This window comes from Notechis scutatus, chromosome 1, assembly GCF_049901735.1.
Source record: "Notechis scutatus isolate UNSWTSFEM ecotype Mainland chromosome 1, rNotScu1.2, whole genome shotgun sequence".
NCBI classification, from domain to species: Eukaryota; Metazoa; Chordata; class Lepidosauria; order Squamata; family Elapidae; genus Notechis; species Notechis scutatus.
This window is the reverse complement of record NC_142009.1, coordinates 61,069,778-61,091,807: the sequence shown is the minus strand read 5'-3', so window position 1 is coordinate 61,091,807 and position 22,030 is coordinate 61,069,778. Positions and strand designations below refer to the sequence as shown.

The 22,030-nt window shown below is 37.3% G+C and overlaps 1 protein-coding gene across 1 annotated transcript in view; it reads right to left on the bottom strand.

The window, feature by feature from the left end:
* Positions 1-10,496: 10,496 nt before the first annotated feature.
* The window catches only part of KCNK17 (potassium two pore domain channel subfamily K member 17), a 29,164-nt gene continuing 17,630 nt past the window's right edge, over positions 10,497-22,030 (bottom strand). Inside the window, exons 3-5 of the mRNA XM_026679867.2 lie at positions 17,568-17,734; positions 14,602-14,770; positions 10,497-11,551 (exon numbers count right to left, since the gene is read on the bottom strand). Of these exons, the coding sequence (XP_026535652.2) occupies positions 11,289-11,551; positions 14,602-14,770; positions 17,568-17,734 (599 nt within the window). The 3' untranslated portion in view covers positions 10,497-11,288. The remainder of the gene's footprint in view (positions 11,552-14,601; positions 14,771-17,567; positions 17,735-22,030) is intronic.

The following is a 22,030-nucleotide window of genomic DNA, read 5'->3' as shown; positions in this document are numbered from 1 at the left end:
TATTAACTTCAACTGGAGATTAGAACTTGCAACTCTTTGCTGCCCTCCAGTAGTCTTTTAAGATTTTTGCAATTCAACCTGAATTGCCTACCAGTTTAAGGTAAAGTCTCATTCAAGGAAAACTCAAGTCCAGTATTTTGCAATATCTTGCCATCAATTGGCAGAGGTTTACTCTTACAGAAACAAGGGGATTGGCAGCTAAACAATACAAAGAATTGGATATGTCTATTTTAATGAAAAGAAGAGCTAGGGTTGACGTGATAGTAGTGTTCCAATATCTAACATCTAAGGGGTTGCTACAGGGGTGGGATACAACAGGGTTAACTACTGGTTTGGGATTTACGAGCTTCCCTGCATGCTGGGAGCCGCGCACCTGTAAATCGTTATCAGCACACTGCGTGCTTTTTCAATTGCAGCTGTGCCTCGTCTGGCAGCTGAAGTTAAAAAATCAGGAAATAAAGATCAGGTAAGAGCCCGGGTGGGCGGGTGGGCAAAAACATCAGCAGACATAGAACTGGTTCTATGTCTGCTGCTCTTCAGAGCTACCGGTTCTACAGAGGTGGACAGAACCGGTAGAAACCCAACCCTGGATTGCCACAAAGAAGAGTGTTATCCTATTCTCCAAAGTACCTGAAGGCAGGACAAGAAGCAATGGATGGAAACTAATGAAGGAGGGAAGCAACCTAGAACTAAGGAGACATTTCCAGACAGTTAGAACAATTAATCGGTGGAACAACTTGCCTCCAGAAGTTATGAATGCTCCAATAGTGGAGGTTTAAGAAGAGGTTGGACAACCATTTGTCTGAAATGGTATAGGGTTTCCTGCCTGAGCAGGGGGATGGAGGAAACTATAGATCAATCAGCCTAACATCAGATCCTGGAAAAGATAATTAAAAAAACAGATCTGCCAACATCTAGAAACAAGTAAAGTAATAACTAGCAGTCAGCACGGGTTTGTTAAAAACAGATCATACCAAACCAATGTTATTTTATTCTTCAACACAGTGGCTAAATTAGTAGACAAGCCAAATACTGTGGACATAATATATTTAGATTTCAGCAAGGCATTCGACAAAGTAGACCACAACCTACTTCTTAGTAAGCTAGAAAAAAAGTGGAATAGATAGCACCACCACTAGATGGATTCGCAACTGGCTGACAAACCGTACTCAACGAGTTGTCCTTAATGGGTCTTAGGGAAGTAAGCAGTGGGGTGCCACAAGGTTCTGTCTTAGGCCCAGTACTCTTCAATATCTTCATTAATGACTTAGATGAGGGAATTGAAGGGGAACTTACCAAATTTGCAGATGATACTAAGCTGGCAGGAATAGCTAACACCCAAGAAGATAGGCTCAAGATCCAGATGGATCTTGGCAGACTAGAACACTGAGCCATATCTAACAAAATGAAATTCAATATAGAGAAAAGTAAAGTCCTACACTTAGGCAAGAAAAACCAAAAGTACACATACAGACTGGGTGAAACCAGGCTCAATAGCAGTAACTGTGAGAGGGATCTTGGAGTCTTCGTGGACAACCAGCTAAATATGAGCCAGCAGTGTGCAACAGTAGCCAAAAAAGCTAATGTAATCCTAAATTGCATTAACATGAGGGATACAATCAAGATCAAGTGAGGTACTAATACCACTCTATAAAGCCTTAGTAATACCACACCTAGAGTACTGCATCCAGTTTTGGTCACCACATTATAAAAAAGATGTTGAGACTCTAGAAAAAGTACAGAGAAAAGCAACCAGGATGATTAGGGATTGGAGACTGAGGCATATGAAGAACGGTTACAGGAACTGGGCTTGGCTAGTCTAGTGAAGAGAAGGATCAGGGGAGACATGATAGCAGTCTTCCAATATTTATGGGGCTGCCACAGGGAGGAAGGGGTGAAGCTATTTTCTAAAGCGCCTGTAGGCCAGACAAGGAATAATGGATAGAAACTGAACAAGGAGAGATTTAATCTGGAAATAAGGAGAAACTTTCTGACAGTGAGAACAATCAACCAATCGGAAGTTGTGGGAGCACCATCACTTGAGACTTTCAAGAAGAGATTGGACTGCCATTTGTCAGAAATGGTGTAGGGTCTCCTGCTTGGGTGGGGGGTTGGACTAGATGACCTACAAGGTCCCTTCCAACTCTGATTATCTATTATCTGTTACCTCCAACTCTGTTATTTCTGTTATTCATACGGCTATGTGGCAGGAGGAATCGAGCATGAAGTTCTTTTGCGGTTCAACATACATTTGCAGCATATCTAGAGAGTAGGCATTTTGGAGAAGTTCTGTGGGTTTCACACAATCTTTTGGAGATTACATGATTTGTTCTTCTGTCAGGTAAATGATTTGCTCAAAATTAAAAATGCCCTTTCTTCTTTCTAACCCATCATTGAAAACATATAATCAAAGAGCATGGCATCATTTTGAATAAAATATATTGTTTATTACATTTCCATGAAAGTGGAGACAAATGAACATCACTTATTCTTTCTTGAGCACCTAAAATCATATTGAGATATTGTTCCATATTTAAAAAAACATAGAAGAATATCACAATTTGTTATGATTAAGCAATAAGCACAAGGTTGCTTCCTTAAAGGCTAACAGATTTAATATACCATAAGAGTTCCTAGACTACAATCTGTTTCAAAAATCGTTTGTTTGTTTGTTTGTTTGTTTGCATGAATGTGTAAGTCACTCACCTCCAATGGACTTGCTAATCTTAAAATGTTCAAATATTCTTGATCATTTTTATTGCAACAGATATTTTTCTGGAAATTGAAGCTAAATAGGTCCACATATAAAAATGGAGGAGAGGGAAGAAAAACACAGTTAAAACTCAATTAAATCTTGACATTCAATTTTGTCAAGATGTAGGTATACCTTTTGAGAAGTTTTTTAAAGTACGGAAATGACTAGGTTATTATAATATCTGGGGGTGATTCTTCTCCACTGGCGGTGGGAAATAACCTTTGATCATAGAAGCATTCCTACACATCCTCCAGCATTTTGCCACAAGAACTATTAGTAATGTATTATTTATTCTATATATTCCCCTTGAACTAGACACAAATTTCCAAATTCCACATCTGCCACTAGCCCCAAAATATTTTCTTTCCTATTTTCCTACCCCTGATATGTATTGATAAATATAATGTATTAATTGCACTGAGAGTCAAACTACATGCTTTGTTCATTATACCGTATGTCATTCTTTCTTCCTTCCCACCTTCTCTCCAGAGTAAGTCACTAGATGCCGCTAGAGGATGACTAAGAATGATGACATTTTTTAAAAAATCTTGGCTTTACTATAATCTATTGGATGGGGTATGACTAATCGGCTACCCTTATTATCATTTCCTTTCCCTGCATTAATTAAATGTCCCCTTGTCTTCACTCCTGACTCTTAGTAGGAAGGGTGTTTCCTGTACCACAACTCAAAGCATTCTGTAGGGACTGATAGTACTTCTCACTGTGATGTTCATAGGAAAGAGTCCAGAGTAAGCAGTAACTTAGAACTCATTATTAACAGTTTTTAGCACTCTCACTGTTTTCCATTTTATCTCTTTCCACCCTTCTCCTAAGTCCTTTCTCTTCCTGTCTGCTGTAATGGTAGTACTGTCCCGAATTTACAATGAACTTTTATCATTATTTGCTGCCAACTCTACCAAAGACAATCTTAAGCAGGAACTTAAGGTGTGTCATGAAAAGAAGGTACAATGAATTATTGCTGTATTTCCAGAAAAGCAACATGGAAATGACTGGGGACTTCAAAGGGCAGCCATTTCTCTTCCTATGAGGACTGTTTAAAAAAGGAAAGCAAAAGAACATATACCAAAAGTCTGTATCAGATTCTGGATTTTACATCCATACAATTATAGTAGGCAAAATGGTTTGTTTTGGGAATGCAAAGTATTAGGTATATTCCTTTGAAGTCCTGGATGACACTTGCTGCTTTATTTGGAAAAGCCCTCCTTCACTTGAGCTCTAGGTAACTAGCAATTACAAACCAGTGTCCTGATTGTACTCACACATTGAAAATAACCTGCAACGTTGTGGGAGTTTCTTTTTAAAGAACAGAAGCTCATCAAATCTGTTTTTAGAACCACCCCCAAAGGAGATTTCCAAAGATATCCCAAAGACATATGTAGACTCAGATACATACACAAATGCCCAATTATACTTGTAAAATACATTGGATGGAACAGTCAAAACTTTCCTGCAAACTGGAGTCTCTATTGTCAGTGAGGGTGTTTTGCTGACATCCCCATCTGTATTCATGCATTTCAAACTGGAGATCCCATAAAATAGTGAGAGATGTTGGGCCAAAAAGATTTAACCTCTAATACTAACTCCTTCCATCCTCCCTCCCTCCTTTTCTTAGCAGCAAAAAAAAAACCCCAAACTTTTAGCTGGAAGTAAATAATTTTTATTAAAGTTATTGTACTGTTGATTGCCAAGAATCCGCTGTGCTTTATCATAAACCCCGAGATATTAAAATTGATTAAAAAACTTTGTTTTATTGGTTTTAGAGCCTTATCAAAAGAGGGGAAAGAGGTTAACCGCTCAGTATAGCAGGGACTAAAGAGAAAGCTGCATCCTCATAATCCTATGGCAACTGTAGGGAACTCTCCTTATAAGATCTCTGTGAATAATAGTGGGGATGGGAGTTATATAGGAAGATATTTTTAAGAAGCTCAGATCCAAGTCTTATATGGGCTTAGAGGACCATTTTGTATTCCCCTCAGGAACAAATAAGCCACCAATGCAATGCTTTTAGCACAGGCATTATAGTAGTTACTTTCAATTCTTCCAAAGACTAATCTGGCTATTGAGTTCTGAGCTAAGACAACTTTCAGAACTAGAGACAAACATTGCTCAGGTACAACTGCAGTAAACAATCTTGCACTACACTAGCACATTCACACACTAATTTTAACACTGTTTCTTCATAAAGGAAAGCCAACTACAAAGTATCAGACCAAAGTGGTAAAAAGTTCTCCTGGCTATTTTAGTTTAGTTTTTTGTTTCTAAAAAATAAAGTAAGTAATATGTTTCTCCTGGCTATTTTTTGATGTGGGAAACCAGGGAGATCAAGATCTTCAAAGCACTTCTAAATTGCGTACCTGCTCTTTCTTGCAGAATATAATCACATTATATTGTTATATTTTTCCTCATCCAATACCAGGCAGGTATTCATGAGAGACATAACCTTACTTGAAAATGTTACAGAAAATTAAAGTTAAAACTAACCCTAACAAGAACTATATTTCACCAGTTCTTTTACAAAATAATACAATATATAATATTCTTGAAGGACGTGGTGGCTCAGTGGCTAAGACACTGAGCTTGTCAATCAGAAAAGTCAGCAGTTTGAATCCCTAGCACCGCGTAATGGAGTGAGCTCCCGTTACTTGCCCAAGCTTCTGCTAACCTAGCAGTTCAAAAGCATGTACAAAATGCAAGTAGAAAAACAGGGACCACTTTGGTGGGAAGGTAGCAGCATTCCGTGCCGGTCACATAACCATGGAGGTGTCTTCAGACAGCGCTGGCTCTTCGGCTTTGTAACTAGCACGTATGTGCGAGGTGAACCTTTACCTTATAATATTCTTGACTAGACACACTAGGAATTTGTCTCCAGTACATAAACTTTTTAGCCCCCAGCTCCAGTCCCCCTGATGATCTTACCAAGTGGCTCCACACAGACTAGAGACAGATTAGTTCTTTGAAGATTCCTTATAAGTGTATATAAGAGCAACTATTATTAAGCAATGCCCTCTGCCGCTTACCAGACATGCAAGAAATGAATATTTGCAAAATGGAGCCTTCCGTTCCCAATTCATAGAATCCAGAAAGCTATCTTGGTAAATATTACTGAAAGCTTCCTGAGGGTCAGGAAGGAACAACATGGTTACCTAAACATCATCTATTAGGATCATCAAGGAAAGAAAAGATCTAATTTTTGTCTCCTTTAAATAAGATGGAATTTTATCTTCACTTTGAAAAAAAACATTTATTATACTGACTAAGGTATCTCTAAAACCATCCAGGTAAAACTTACAACATTGGGCAAGGATCCAGATGATAAATGATAAAATGTTCTGCTTCTTGGATGTCAGAGACTGAAATTGATATAGGCTAATTATGTGAGAGATGTTATCAGACAATTTGATAATTGACTCTACACCACAATAGTGGCATCCAGATTGGACTGAACATGAGAAAATGTTATTATAAGCCTCTGAAAACCACATAATTGAAGAGGATTCTGTAACGGAAGCAAGCAGGAATAAAAGCCAATGTCTTTCCAGTGAAATATATATTTCCAAGAATATTGTAGAGAATACAGAATACAAGAATACAGTTGCGAAAAACCAAGACTGACTCAAAGGCACAAACAAGGTGATACATTATTTCCCATTGATCCTAAGATTGAGGTACACATATTTGTTATGAATCAATTCTATCCCAGATATCTTGGTAAGGAAAATATTTTGGCTCGTAGTCATGTCATCATCTCACCTCTCCCAATATACACCTAATCAGAGTACCTGATTATACAAAGCTGGGCATATTTTCCTGTGTTTGATCTTTGCTCTTCTTTATCCAATATTGAACTATGAATGTGTTCTGCATCCATTAGTAGAAAAGCAGGAGAATCTCCTCAAATATCTTCAGTAAATGAAAATGGAACAATTAATTTTTTATTAGAACTGCAAACAATAATTTAAATTATTGTGATGTAAGAATTCCATGAAAATGTGGTCATACCCAGCCTTTGCTTTAATATTCTCTGGAGGTGATGCCAGTCAGTCATTAGAAACATTGAAAATTTGTTATACTTTTCACTTGCCAAAGAAAAGCAAATTAATCAATTATCTTGGCATTTAAAAGCCCTGGAGCTTTCTCTTTTCTAAACACTTTCACTTTCTCTTTTCTAAACAAGTGAATAAATATCCACTGTCCATTTCTGAATACGTTTTATATAATATTTGAGTACTAAGCTATGGAAAGCTGGACATTTTATCTAAGAAATGAAAAAAAGAGATTTAAATAAAAGTTTGTGAAGAATTTTATTCATTCATGCTTTGTCTGAAGTTTTAAAAATGTTCCAAACAACAAAATTAGGAAGAAAAAAGAGTGAGACCATAAATTTGATTGCAGAATTGAATATGAGGATTCTCAACTCAGTTGTTTAAAAAAAGTGCAATTCAAACATATATAAACTCAAAAATTAACGAAGTAAGCAACATTTTTGGAACATTTAGGGGGCTATTTTACCAGCATTGTTCATCACTCCCCTCAAGCACCAACACAATTAATAATTGCAGGGTAAGCATGTTTTACGATCAAATATCCTCATCTTGTGCAGCTATTAAAATATAGAAGCATTGCAAGGTCTGCTGTTTATGTCTCTGGAGCATATGAGACATTCTTAATTGTATTTTCTCAGGCTAAGTATTGAATAATGTTACTGAAACTGTAGAAAATGGTCCAGACCATGGGTGTCAAACTCACGGTGTCACATTGCCGTCACATGATGCTTGTGACTTTTTTTTCCTTCACAGAGCTGAAGTGGGTATGGCTTACACATGATGCATCTGGGCCGTGGACCCCCAGTTTTACACCCCTTGTCTAGAAGTACCAGGACAGACACTCCAAAGCAAGATTTGTCCCATCAAAAAGGAAGATACACACACATACCAATGCACACATACTAGGGAGAGGGTGAGAGAACGCCCAGTTGTCTTAAGAGACTGGTGTAAGTGAAAAAAAAAAGCAACCAATTTTTCTCCTATTTGGGACTGGATTTGTTATATTTTGGCTATGGAAATCAACTCTGGTATAGAGAGAAGGTCAATCTTTTGTGTAAGGTTGGAGGGAAAGTTACTCAGAATGTGTATGCTAAGCCTTCTATCAAAATTTTGCTTTCACATTTTAGGAATGTATGTGACCTGGGTCCCACAAAAATAATTCTGATGGGCACACGCAACCATGTATTGCACATCCCTATATAAATGTTTTGGAAAACAATAGCCACAATTTTGAGGGTATGAAAGTAACAAAAATGGCATTAGACTTATGGAGAAAGTTGCTTGCTTAATAATTGAGGGCCAAAAGGAATCTTGTTCCTCACTTCTGGCTCAGATACAAACAGCTGGATTGAGGCCAGGAGGAACACATCTGGGAAGCTCAAGGTAAACAATCATATGGTTCTGCTAAGGGGATGTGACATACAAAGAGAATACAAAAGTACATATTAGGGAAATTAGGGAAGGAAAAAGGGAAGTGGATAGTGGGGGAAAGCAAGGGGAAAAGAAAAAAAAGGCATTGACTTTTGACTCCTTTGGTGCAGTAAAATAAGACATTAACATCTACCCTCAACGTTTTACTTTTTCATAATAATATAATCTAGCCATTTTTATAAGAACAAATCTATCTAATCGGTAAAACCCAAAATCAAAGTTTCATTTTCTTTCCACCTCAAGCAAAGTAGAAGGTATTTGTGTTTTTTTCTTTAATCAAAACAGTCAATTGAGCCATCTCTGCTAATTCCATCAGTTTTAGCAGCAATTCATCCATTGTGGGGATCGAGGTGACCTTCCATTTCTGTATATAAAGTAAACATTTTAAAGCTAATGATATGCTCATTTTCTAAGAATGGGCCATACATCATAAAAAAAGAATCATCAATGCCCAATATGGATGGATGTCATTTTTTTCATGAATATAACTTTCTAGGGCAGCAACAGAAAAGCAGAGACAAAGCAGAATGGAACTGTATATTCCAGGAGTTTGATGGCTAACTGAAACTCTGCATTTTAAAACTTGCTGTTTGGATTTAGACAGTCAAGATATGTGCCAAGCAATATGGTGTGTGATAAGGATACTAGGAACTATAATAGAGCATGGCAGAGGTGGTGTTCAGCAGGTTATGACCAGTTCTGGAGAACCGGTAGTGGAAATTTTGAGTAGTTCAGAGAACCGGCAAATACCACCTCTGACTGGAGATTTTACAGTATCCTTCCCCTGCCACGCCCACAGAACCAATAGTAAAAAAAATTTGAATCCCACCACTGAAGCATGGGGGTGGGGAGTTGGCATGTCTTGAATTTTTTATCCTTTGGTTAATGCAACCTAATGCAATATTGCATCTGGAGACAGAAATAAACATATACACACACATAGTTCATTTTTAAAGACTCAAGAGAATGAGAAATGTATTTGAATTTTGTTAAAAAGTATTGTTTTGAACATTACACATATTGGTAGGGTATAAATTTACTACATGGACTTACTGAACTTTCAATAACAACATTATTAAACATATATTTTAAAAGAAGTGCACAGACAAATATACAGGAAAGGTTTTAACAACTTTAACAACTTTTAAAAAATTTTAACAAAGCTTTTAACAAATTATTTCCAATAATTTTCCAGTGCAGATTGTGAAAGAATTCAGGTCAGCAATGACAATTCGAGTATCTCTCTCTCCCCCTCATGCTCTCTCTCTCTCTCATCACCCTTGAACGAGTGACCTATATTTCTGTCACATAACAGTTTTGTGGGCGATGGTGTTCCTTTTTTTTTAATCAAAGTGATAAACTTCTCCTATGGCTACATTATCCAGCTACAAAGACAGAGCATCGCAGAACCATCAAGTGTCAAGTTATAATGGTATAAAATATAAGGTGAGAAACTTGTCCTCCACCATCTAGTTTCCTTCAAGCATGTTGGAACTGCAACTTTCAGAGTTCCTATCTGGAATCGATACTGAAGAATGCCAAATTGAACAAGACTGACTTAAATGGCATAGATTGTGGATGTTCCAGATATTCAAAAATTATCACCATGGAAGAACCTTCACCAGTGTGTGTGTAGAAAAGAAGTTGGGTGGAACTAATTTATACCTCACAAAATGCTGGGATGGCAATCAGCTGGAATTGGTTTAAAGTACACCAGGGACATTCATGGAACATATCGCTATTAATTCCCTTTATCAGGGCTACAGGAAGGGACTCCAGCTGGGTTCTGCCTCCTCATTGTGAAAGGTATTAATCTATATCTCTACTTGAGCACATACCCTCCATGTTTTCATTTTAAAGAAAATATGGACAATATGCCTAATAAACAACAAGGCTATCTTATTTACCATCACAATTATTTTTTAAAAAATGGTTTATATCATGTCCCTCATAGGGATTCCATGGGAAAGCATAAGCATGATATATTAAACAAAAGAGTGGCATCTGTACAAAGTTAGAACATAATACAATTATACAATTAACTCCCCCCCATATATAACAAGTGACAATACAGGTAGTTCTTCTGTTCTTTTCAACCTTATGGAATGTTGGAAATATATTATCTCCTAGGGCTTAATACTACGTCTGCCTGGTTTTCTGTTTATCAGAAGAATAATGCTCCAAAACCTGAACAAAATGGGACCAGAGAGGAGCAGGAAAAACTGGCAAAAGAAATTCAGGGCTAAAAATGGACCAAATCATCCAGAATGAAAAACAAAATGCAGAAGAAATTCCTCAAAGTGATCCCTAAACATTTATTGGTCAATAACTCAGAATCCTGCGGTATCCTCCATTCTAAGCCATGAGACATGACCCAGATAATTCACCTTGTGCTTTCCAGAACATATACATATAAATGGACACAGATGCAGTGTATTAATTTTGTTACACAGAAAATGCAGAGATATCCTATAAAGAGATCTGGAGGAATTCCAGAAGCTATCTTCTGCATACTTTCCCTACTTTGTTAGTACTGATTTCTATCCTGTAGAGAAATAATCTTGATTTTTGAGCTGCTGAAGTGGTAATGGACAGAATATTGTAATTCATCTTCTATAAGCTAATGCCTTTCACAAGTATTTGTCTTTACTAATTTCCAGTAAACATGGAGGTCCTTAGGAGTGGAAGACTATTGCATGCATACAGCAACTACACATACATCAGTGGGGCTGTGATGGTCTCGGATTCTCAACTCGGATGCTCACAATAGAGTTTATTCTGTTACATGTATTCTTTCACTGTTTTTAAAAAGCAATTTATTCCCATACTGAAAAGGTATCACATGAAAAAGCAGTTCTAGACCATTTCAAGGAAATCCATGTATATATCCAATATCATCCAAGTATCAAGTCAACTCCATTTAGATGACCTCCCAGGTAGCAAAACGTCTGCTAGTGGCAAAGCAAAACATTTACCAATGCCTGCGGATGCTTCCCTTCTTCAATAGAAAAATATGTAAAAGAATGCAGATTCCAAATTCAGTCCAGCCTCACAGGTTTTATGTCTTTCATGCCACATTTCTGCTGATCTCCTGGGTCCAAATTAATGTTTGAGTTGCCATTCATTAACTCGTGTCCTATGTTGTGACTTTTTCTCTTACAGCATTGGCAAAGTCTTCTAGAATTTTCTACTAAGCTGATGCAGAGATTAATGACCAGGGCTAACCAGGCCAACCCAAAGAGGATCCATAGAGATACCACATTCTTATACCAGCCTGGGTAAGTACGCGTAGGGTTCATGCCTGCAAGGAAGAAGCATGTCAGAGTCTTAACAGAGACAGAAAGAAGCATAGAGTGCAATTTCAAAGATTCTTGGATAACAAGAAAATGAAAGTTGCATGCATGTGCTTAAGCTATGGAAAACTCAAGAGTGGACAGGTCACCACCTCAGCTGCAGTTGTCTCAGGCAACCAAGCCAAAGAATAAGTTGTCTTGTGAATACAAAATAAACCCTGAAACAACTGCAGCTGAGAAGTATTGCTGCTGGTTCAAATTTTTGTACACATTAGTATTAAAATAAGTAACAGGCATCCCATTGTGTTAGCTCTGCAAGGTACAGCAGACTTGAACACCAAAATCTTGAAACTAATTTTATTAAAGCCTTACAGTAACAGAATCTTGAAACTCTGAATATGCCTCCCCCTCCCTGCATTTATTGTAAAGAGAATATAGGAAAGTCCAATCTAAAATGCTTTCACACATTCCATTCCTACTTTGGACTCAGTTTTGTCTTGGCTGTTGCTTCTCTTCTTCCTCAAGGTTATTTCTGCAGCTCATTCACACATTAAATGGATGGTTATATTTCAGGCTTTCCTGACTTCCACAGGAGATCCAATACATCCTCATATGTTCTAGATAAAAAACATGCATTCCAGAGGTGGTATTCAGCAGGTTCTGACCAGTTCTGGAGAACCGGTAGCAGAAATTTTGAGTAGTTCAGAGAACCGGCAAATACCACCTCAGACTGGAGATTTTACAGTATCCTTCCTCTGCTATGCCCACCAAGCCACACCCACAGAACTGGTAGTAAAAAAAATGGAATCCCACCACTGATGCATTCTCTCCTTTTCTCCTAATGCTCTCTCTCTTTGGGGGGAAGGGAAGATAGTACCATGACTAGGGATACATTTTTGCTGAGAGTTCATTCTCTGAGCTTATGGGTTAGTTTCCAAATGTTTCATTACCAGGCCAGGTAACACCTTCAGCAGAGTTTAGGAGGTGTTGGTGTTCTTCTGTTTATAAGGGCTTCAGGTGTGGGTGTGTCAAGTGAAGAGCTTTGACAGGTCTTGTGATGGGTCAGCTGTGAGTCATCAGTGAGACTTGTGATAAGGAGATTCCATCGGGTCAGGATCATTGGGAGGTGAACTGCTGGTGGTGGGGGTTGCGTGGGCTGGTTGAGAGTTGGTGTTGTCTCTGGTTGGCTATGTGGTTCATTTGGATTCTGAACAGGGGGGACAACCAGCCTCTGAACCCCACACCTGAAGCCCTTATACTGACCCTGACATCTCCTAAACTCCACTGAACATGTTACCTAGCCCTGTGATGGTGAACCTATGTGCCACAGGTGGCATGCAGAGCCATTTGTGCCAGCACGTGTGCTGCTGGCAAACTTACCTCACTGTGCATGTGCGCGCCTCACAGCTGATTTTCATCCGGTTTGAGGCCTTTTTTGTCCTCCCAAAGGCTTGAGGAAAGCTTCTGCAGGCTTCTACAAGCTTTGTAGGATTAAATCTAGGCCCGTTTCGTCACTTACGGTATTTTTGGAAAAACAGGAAGTGATGAAACGGGGCTAGATTTCAGCCTACAAAACTTGTAGGAGCCTGCAGAAGTCTTCCTCAAGGCCTCAAACCAGCCGAAAATCAGCTGTGAGGTGTAGTGCAGGTAAGGGGGTGGCGGGGGTGCGGTGGGTGGGTGGGATTGTGCGCTCATGCTTAGGGGGTGTGGGAGGGCACACATTGCCTTCTGGGTGCTGGCACGTGAGTGCAAGCATGCAAACGCAAACACAATTTTTGGCACAGGAGCCCAAAAAGGTTAGCCACCACTGAACTAGCCTGATAATGAAGTATTTGGAAACTAACCCACAAGTTTGGGAGAACAAACCTCCATCCTCATCCTGCACCCAAGCTACAGATATTTGCCACTATTGCAAAAATATATTCTTGCTGTCATCATAATAACCATCCAGAGTGATTGAGAGTTGGGCAGCATACGTTTTTTTTTTTTTTTTTTACTACAATAGTGACTACATTTACATTTTACATTGTCATCATGTGATTTATTTGGTTCTGGTTTAGTATGCAGTGAATCTAGCTACTGTGCTTTACAAAACATAGTTTATAATACAGAACAGGTAATCAGTGCCATTTGTAGCTTAATGACAAGTCATCATTAATAATATAATGGTTTAGTACAAAGAATGACTCTTCTCACATCCCTTCTCCAGAAACAAGATTACAACCATTTAAATAACTTGGAGAAAGTAAGGAACACTGCTGAAGTAAGTTCCTGGTGACCTTATCATTGCAGATCAATCATGTTCCAGCCTACATAATTCCAATTTAAGATTATTTTTCTTCCACACAGTTGTGAAAATGAGAGTAAAAGTTGAAAGTGCTTTTTAGAAGAGTCCGATAAATGAGATTTTCATGCAGTGCTTACTATGTTTTACTTGTTTCCTGAGGGTGCAACTATCTATATCAGTTTTCGTTGCACAGTTGCTATTAGATTGGAATTAAAATGGCTACCAACCAAGTCCTCATTCTAGAATTTTATGCATACCTTCCAACTTAAGCATCCATTAAACCAAGCTGCTTTGCTATCAACATAAATGCATCCCATACTGAATCAATGTAAAACACCTCAAATATCAGAATTTTGTTTTTTAAAAAAACACATTTATTTCCTGTTGCGTGAAGAAGGCACTTGTTTTCCCACAACTGACCAGAGAATTAAGAACTTCACTCAAAAAGGAGGGGTACCTCCACCAAGCAACTTATCTGGAAAAATGAAAAACATGATCTCCTAAGTGAACTGTATAAACAAGCACATAAAGGATCCTTTGCTTGAGAATTTCCCATTCAAGAACAGCATACCTTTCCATTGGAAAAGCAGCAAATGTTTGCACTTCAGCCTTAAAATAGAATGAACTGTGATTTTATTTACTGAACTTAAACTTGAGAAGGCATGTTTTGTCCATGAGTATGTTTTCCTTTGAGCTACTAGGGAACTTGTAAATCTACCCCCTACTCCACCCCTCAAACAAATAAAGTTTTAACAGGTATATGATACTTACCAATGACATAATCTCCAAAGCCTATTGTACTTAAAGTTATGAAGGAATAGTAGAATCCTTCTTCATAAGTCCAGCCTTCTATGGCAGTAAACAACAAAGGTGGTAGCAAAAGAAATAATAAAAGGCCAGCACCCAGGGCACAGGTCCAGGTCAAGACAACTGCTCCCCTCTAGCAAGCAATAAAGAAACAGAAAATATAGGTTAGATCAGACAAGAAGCAGGATCTAGATTACAACTTTCATTAAAAAAGATACTGGGAGAATGTGCAGCACAGGTATGTAATCCTATTAAATTTCTGAAGAGGTCAAGAGAAAAATCTGCCTTCTGATGACAGAGAAATATTATTCAGGACAGATTCATTCTTCTTTGATCACCCAGTATAGTGCTGAAATATTCCCTCTTCCAGGGAAAATTTTCCTGAACAGATTTGGGAGACATTTGGAGGAGAAAGGCTCATTGCATTAAAGTCCTTGCATAATACTGTGTTTAGCCCATTCAACATGGGCCAAAGAACATTTTGTTTCAAGTTCAATGTGTACCACCTGATCTTTTTTTGATGCAACATTCCAATTTCCTAGATGATTATTTAGATCAGCTAAAATGGAGATCTGAATTAAGTACAGTACTGATATGTTTTTATCCTGGCAGTTCAGTTTCCCTAGGCTTGTAAAATCAGTTTTACATGCTGGCCCAAACAGGAAAGTGGTTGATATTGGTTTATTCATGCAAACACTAGACTTTAATTTGAATCTGCTGAGTAAACCAATATTAGTCCATAGATTTCAATTTCACACATTGTGAAAGATCATGAATCCATGGGAAAGAGCAGGAAGAGGCCAATTGCCTTAACTTTCGTTGCTTATTTTATATATTTAGACTTATTGGGGGACTCTGGATCTTGACTTTAGATCTGGTATGAACTCAAGACTCAATCAGATTTTCAGAGTATCTAATGTTTAGCCTAACTAGGGCTACAAAAATTGTAATGACTATAATGACAAATAGTTGCAAAAAGGCTGAACTTTTTAGGTCTGAGCATCTTTCTGCTAAAAACATCAGAGCATTTGGGAAGGCCCATTCTAAAACCTGTCATGTGAAGATGTTAACATTCAGCCTTCTTCATAAAGCCATGTTCTCTTGTGTCAGCAGAGCAACCTTTTGCCTGTATTTCCATGATTGCTGGGACTATTTGTGTAACGTATGGAGAAGGGCTCGTGATGCATTGTCTGGATTTAAAAGAAGCCCTTTGATCCCTTCAAATTCTCTAGGTTTGGATTTGATCAGTCTTTGACTCAACCTCAATTTTACAGACAAGAAGTTGAATATTCTTCTCCTCCTCAGAGTTTTTCCAGGGAAATTGAAAGCTGCTTAAGCTAAGTTTAAAAGAAGGTGATCTAATAAGATAGGACCACAAAAATGCTTTGAAAGAAAATTCTCACAAATGAAACACCACTACCAGTTTTAGAGCAGAAATGTTTAAACTTCTCTTGCTTCTACTTGCATTAGCAAAACCACATTTAGCATCAAAAATGGATATGTACAGATTGTCCATTTCTTTTCCATCAAGATAAAAATTCCTTCTGGAATTTTTCTGAGCTTACAAATGTCTACACATTTGTAAGTTGGAAAGAAAAAATCCTTGTCCAAAACATGTTTTCCATTAACTTAATACATTTTCAGTAAGCATATGTAAATGTTAAAGTTCAGAATTATGATTCACACCTAGAGGCAGTCATTGGTACAGAGAAAAAGCTTGAAATTGGGCTGTATCTGCTATGTCTCTGTGGAAGCTGATGTTAATGCAGTAGTCAGGCCCAAGCAAGGCCTAGAGTTGCACAATTTTTCAACAATACTAAAAATGCTATTTTACCATTGCTATATTCAGGGAGGGAACAGGATTGTGCATGTGCGTCATATTTTCTGGATACTTGAAGCTAGAGATAGCAGTAGATAACCCGAGGAGTGTAAGGCTTGTCCAGACAAAACATAGAAGGGGGAAGGCAAGTGATGACGAACCAACGTTTTGCTGACAGAAGACATAAAACCGAAAGCAAAACCTGCTTTTTAATATTGACTTGTTAGTGAAATTACAGCCAAATGCTTGTACTATATTTTTTTGCCTCACCAAATGTGTTTTACTTTTAAGATGGGAGACATTTCTGCACAAAACTGACAAGTTTTGCATAATGGTTAACCACTACAATTTAACAGCAGCTCCAAAATGTTCCAAAGTATCTGGAAAGAAAAATCTTTTTCCATCTCTGTTCCACTCTGCTAGCTAGCGAAACAGGAGTTAAAGGATACTTTCACCCTCATGCCCTTGTTATGAACGCCCTAGAGGCATGCAACTGGTTATTGTGGAAACAGTCTACAAAGTCTCTTCTTATTCTTCCTTTAAAAAATGTACTCCCAAGGCTTAAAACGCTTTTTTAAAGTGTGCGCTTATTGTGCTTATTCATCTCTCTTACACAAAGTTTGTTATGGTCTTCCTGCTGTGTAGGATTGCAGACCCAGCAACTCCCTGGGGCTTGCTAGGTCTATAAACCTAAATAAATATATAGAGAGAGATAAGTCAGCCTAATTTAATTCAATAGAAATTTGTTTCAAGTAAACACATTGAAATAGGCCACTTAAACATGAAGACAAGTAAAGATTTACATCTGAAGTTTGAAAGCTTTATCAAGAGGAACAATACAACAGAATGATAAGATTATCTAGATAGCTTTTGTTGCTACGCCATAGCTCTGGCTACAACAAATTTAAGCTACACCAGTTAAGTCAATGGCATTTTCGTTGACATTCTTGCTTTTTTAGAAAATGCCATGAGTAAATTGTCCATGCTAGCCAAAGTGACTCATAAGAATTTATTATTTTAATCTTGTTGTACAATGCTCAGAATTACTTGCTTGTGAAATGGGTGGCTTAGATTAAATAAACAAATAAGTAAGAATACCTAGATCTCTTACCTGCCACTGGAATTTCACACCCATATAGAAGGCACATAGATGCACCCCAGAGAGCATCAGCTGTCCTATCCTATTCAGAAGAATGAGGTTTAAGGGAATCCCAAAGAGGGCAAAGAAGATGCAGAACACTTGTGAAACCACCGTATTGGGACTCAAGTTGCCATAGCCTGAAAAGAGAAGGATAAGGTTTGATCATTGATATACCAGGAATTAACATAATAATGTAGCTGTAATCTATGTCCATGATATTTGGATAAATTACAGATAAATATTATCTGTAAGCTTTGCAGAAAGACTTTGCAGATCTACTGCTTCCCCATGTGCACTTTGCTCCCCTCCTCTCCATCTTGGTTAATTGAAATTTTAAATGATTTTAAATGTATGATTCTTATTTGTTTTAATGCTTTATATAGTATCTTAATTATATGACAGTGAGCCACCATGACTCACCTCAGTGAGATGCATGGCATAGAAGTTTAATAATAAATAAATAAAATAAATAGGTTTCCACAGATTCTGTATAAATTGATATTAAATTTGAAAGATGTAGCCTACTGAAAATCATTGTGTAATTTGCCCTCAGCTACTATTTTTTCCCAAAGGTCTCCAGTAAATGACAAGTTATACGTAACGCATTTAGGGCAGAGACTGAAGGTAAAGCAAAGGCCCAGAAACCACAATATGCAATATAATCCTAATTATTACTGACAATCTAAACCATTTGACTTAATGGCATGCTGTTTATTCTTATCAGTTCTGAAAATTATTACAACCGGAACATGCACTTATGAATTGGTCAGGCAGTATTTGCCAGATGTTCAAAAATCATTGAAGGGGCTTCCATTTTTTAAAATAGATTTCCTTTAAGCAGACTCCATGTGGAAGGGGAAAAATTGTGCCGGGTTATAGCTTAGCCTCATCCAAGTTGCTAGATTTACTTGTACCGTGAAGCAATAACAGTCTAAACAAAATTTACTACCAATTTCCGCATGTGGACCAATAACATTTAGTTCCATTTTTAACATCCTGAAAGAATTTTAAATGAAGCTCTGTGGAAGGGTGAAATTCAGAAGATCAGTACTACTACAACCACAAGTATGATTTTCTTTGATCAGTTTCGTTTATATTGGCATGCAGTTTTGTTAGCACAAGGGGTGAAGATAGCAAGCTCTGTACTAAAAGCACAATTATGACATCAATCCACAATGCACAAATAGAACCTGTTCTAAAACTGAATTATGTGGGGAAAGGAAATAGTTTTAAAAGCAGCCTATGGGTTCAAAAAGAAGGTAACTCAGTAACCTATTTTCCAAAGCACCTGAGGGCAGGACAAGAAGCCATGGATAGAAATTAATCAAGGAGTGAATCAACCTAGAACTAAGGAGAAATTTCCTGACAGAACAATTAGTCAGTGGAACAACTTGCCTCCCAAAGTTGTGGGTGCTCCAACACTGGAGATTTTAAAGAAGAGACTAGACGGGCATTTGTCTGAAATGGCATAGGGTCTCCTGCCTCAGCAGCAGGCTTCTAGGTCCCTTCCAATTCTGTTATAATCCAATGACACAACTTTGATTTTCTTACAAACAAGAGATTAGAATGACACTAAAAATCCTAAATATCTTTTCTGTTCCATTTATCTCCAGTTTTAAGAGTAAGGCAGAGAATAGAGCAATGGCCTACACCAGTGGTGGTATGCTGCCAGTTTGGACTGGTTCACCCAACCTATAGTTTAAAAAAAAAGGCTTGATCAGCTGAGGGAATAAAAGACAATGAGCTGAGAGGATAAAAGACCAAAAATCACAAGTGGGGGGTGGGAAGGTCGCTCCTAGATTTTCTTCATCCTCTCAGCTGATTGGCTTGTTAGGGGTGTGAGCGTGCACACACAATCACCCACCGAACTGGTAGCAACTAACGTAGGATCTCACTACTGGCCTACGCTTACACAAAACTAGTGATCTAATTTGGTATCTTTTTTTTTTTTTTTTTTTAGCAAAAAGCTCTTAAAAATTAGGCTAGACAATATCTACCAATGTTTTATTCCCATCTCACTGGGATGGGAATAGTACTGAAAATGCAGTACTTGAAATGGATGTTTTGGAACTTTTGCAGATATTCACCTCTTGGTAAAGAGTATTAAATTATTGAATTCCAATTTTATTAAAGTGTTCAGTGGTGTTACTTGTAGTTTGTATCAATGAAATGAAACATTTATTCTAATACATATATTAATTTGCTTGCACGGCCCAAAACAAGCAAACAAATGGAAAGGCAAGAAGAATTATATCTTCCTTTCTGTTCTGCCACCAGAAACTGTACACTATTTAGAAAAAGCAATTATTCTACCTTTAGATTTTCTCCACTACCAGCTCAAATGTAATTGTCACAGTCTGCCCTACTTCCATTATTTTCCTTTTGAGATCAATTATTTGCTTCTGTTATCAAGAATGACGCAATTTTCATTCTGCAAGACTGGTTGGCTTATGGTCATGGAATGGGAAGCTTGTGGCATGATGAACTTGGAAATAACTGTGAATTCAGATATATAGGGATCAAAACAAAATCTAAACAAAAGAACTGAAAAATGATCTTTAGGCACTACAAAGGGATGCAAAAAATAATAACTTTCTAGTCAATTGCATAAATCCTAGTTAGGCAACTGAGTAACTGAAAGCTTTTCCAATTTGCTCAATGAAGTATTCAATATGGTATTTTGGACTCGTTGTTTTTACAACCTATTCTTCCATAACGTTAACACATGGTATCAGATGATTCTGAAAGAATAAAGTGTTTATCCAGTAAGACTGGATCTACAAGGTGGTTGTGGTGATTTGCAAGACAAATATAAGCCAACTACATAGTGCATTTTTGTTTCTGATATATTACTTTAGTGAATACACACCATGAAAAAAGAGGCTATGTCTGATTATCCATTAGGGCTACAAAACAAGGCAGCAAATGTTTGAACATGTTAAAATATGGCAGAGAACAGAGCATACTAATGAACCATTTTTGAAAAGTAAGCCAGGTCACAAACTAGATTCATATATGCTAAACCATGGTTTGTTTAACAAAAGCTTATCAGATATGCTACAATTGACTGGATCTGTACAACACACTAAACTAATTTTAAGCTAAACTAAATTTTAAGGAACACCAATGTTAAGTTTGGAGAATAAGGAGACCAGACATCTGACCAGTGACTTCAACTCTTTAATAATAACAGGAATCAGAATGGAACAGAGCAATGCTATGGGCAGCAGTAACCCTTTTATAGGGTTAGCTGCTGCCTTATTAACCAATGAAAATGTGCAACAGGTTCCAACTACTGACCAATAAGGACAGTCCCAAAAGTGACCAATCAGGGACTGGTTCTGGCCCAATCCCAAGTTGTTGTATAAGGACCAATCAAGTGTGCAGGTTTTCAACCCCTAATTTGCATTTAGGTTATTCACTTTTATTGATTCACAACAACCAACATTCAAGCAACTTCAGAGTCACTTTAGGCTTTACTATTTTCTTCAGAATCTTTTTGTGAAAAATGGATTATAAGTAGGGTTGACAAAGTTTCTGCAACCAAAAGGACCCATACTGAAACAGAGTGTAACACGAAGCCTACGTTTATTTAACAATGGCACTGCTAAAATTTTGAAATAATCATATTCTAGTTCATGCATCCCATTAAGATTTCTAATTAATATATTAAATGTAAAGGAAAATACATTTTAAATATTATTTGAAGAGGTTTTATTTCAATAATTCTTGTATTTCCTTTAAAAAAACAGTCATATAAGCTCCTTAGTATTTTTTTTTACAAAATGTAAAAAATTAGCATTGTTTAGTCTTGAAATTTTTAAGAAATACTACATTAAGTCACGATTCTTATTTTTACAAAGCTTTATTTTATTTAATAAATTTATATGGTTCACACAGCAATCAAAAAGATCTAATGTAATTTATTTGGGCTTAATCTGTTATTGTATCCTCGAATTTTTCATCTGACTGGTCTGTTCCTACTTATCACTAAACCAAGTGCTATAAACAGTCTTACAAGAATGATCTTATCCTTTCTCCAGTTCTCCCATCCTTACACAATACCAATTCTGGTTCCTGCTATTGCTGGTGCACGCACAGCTACTCTCAGCAGACTAAAATGTCTAAATGTTCTAAAATGTCTCTTCAACTCAGCTCCAAATATTTCTAATATTTAACAACAGATTGCAATTGAATAATGCAACAATCTTTTGTAAGTCAACAAGGAATAAAGATTATATATTGTTGTGGGACTAATTATAGGCCCATAAAATGTTCAGGAGAATCATGGTGTTTGTATGCATTAAAGCTATCATATCTGGGCTATAAGGTGACAAGTAGAGCAGAATAAAACAAAACAAAAACCCTTCTAATAATCAGTATTTCTTTGTGTCCATCTAGTGGTCGTCCAATTTTTTTTGGCAGCCCAGATG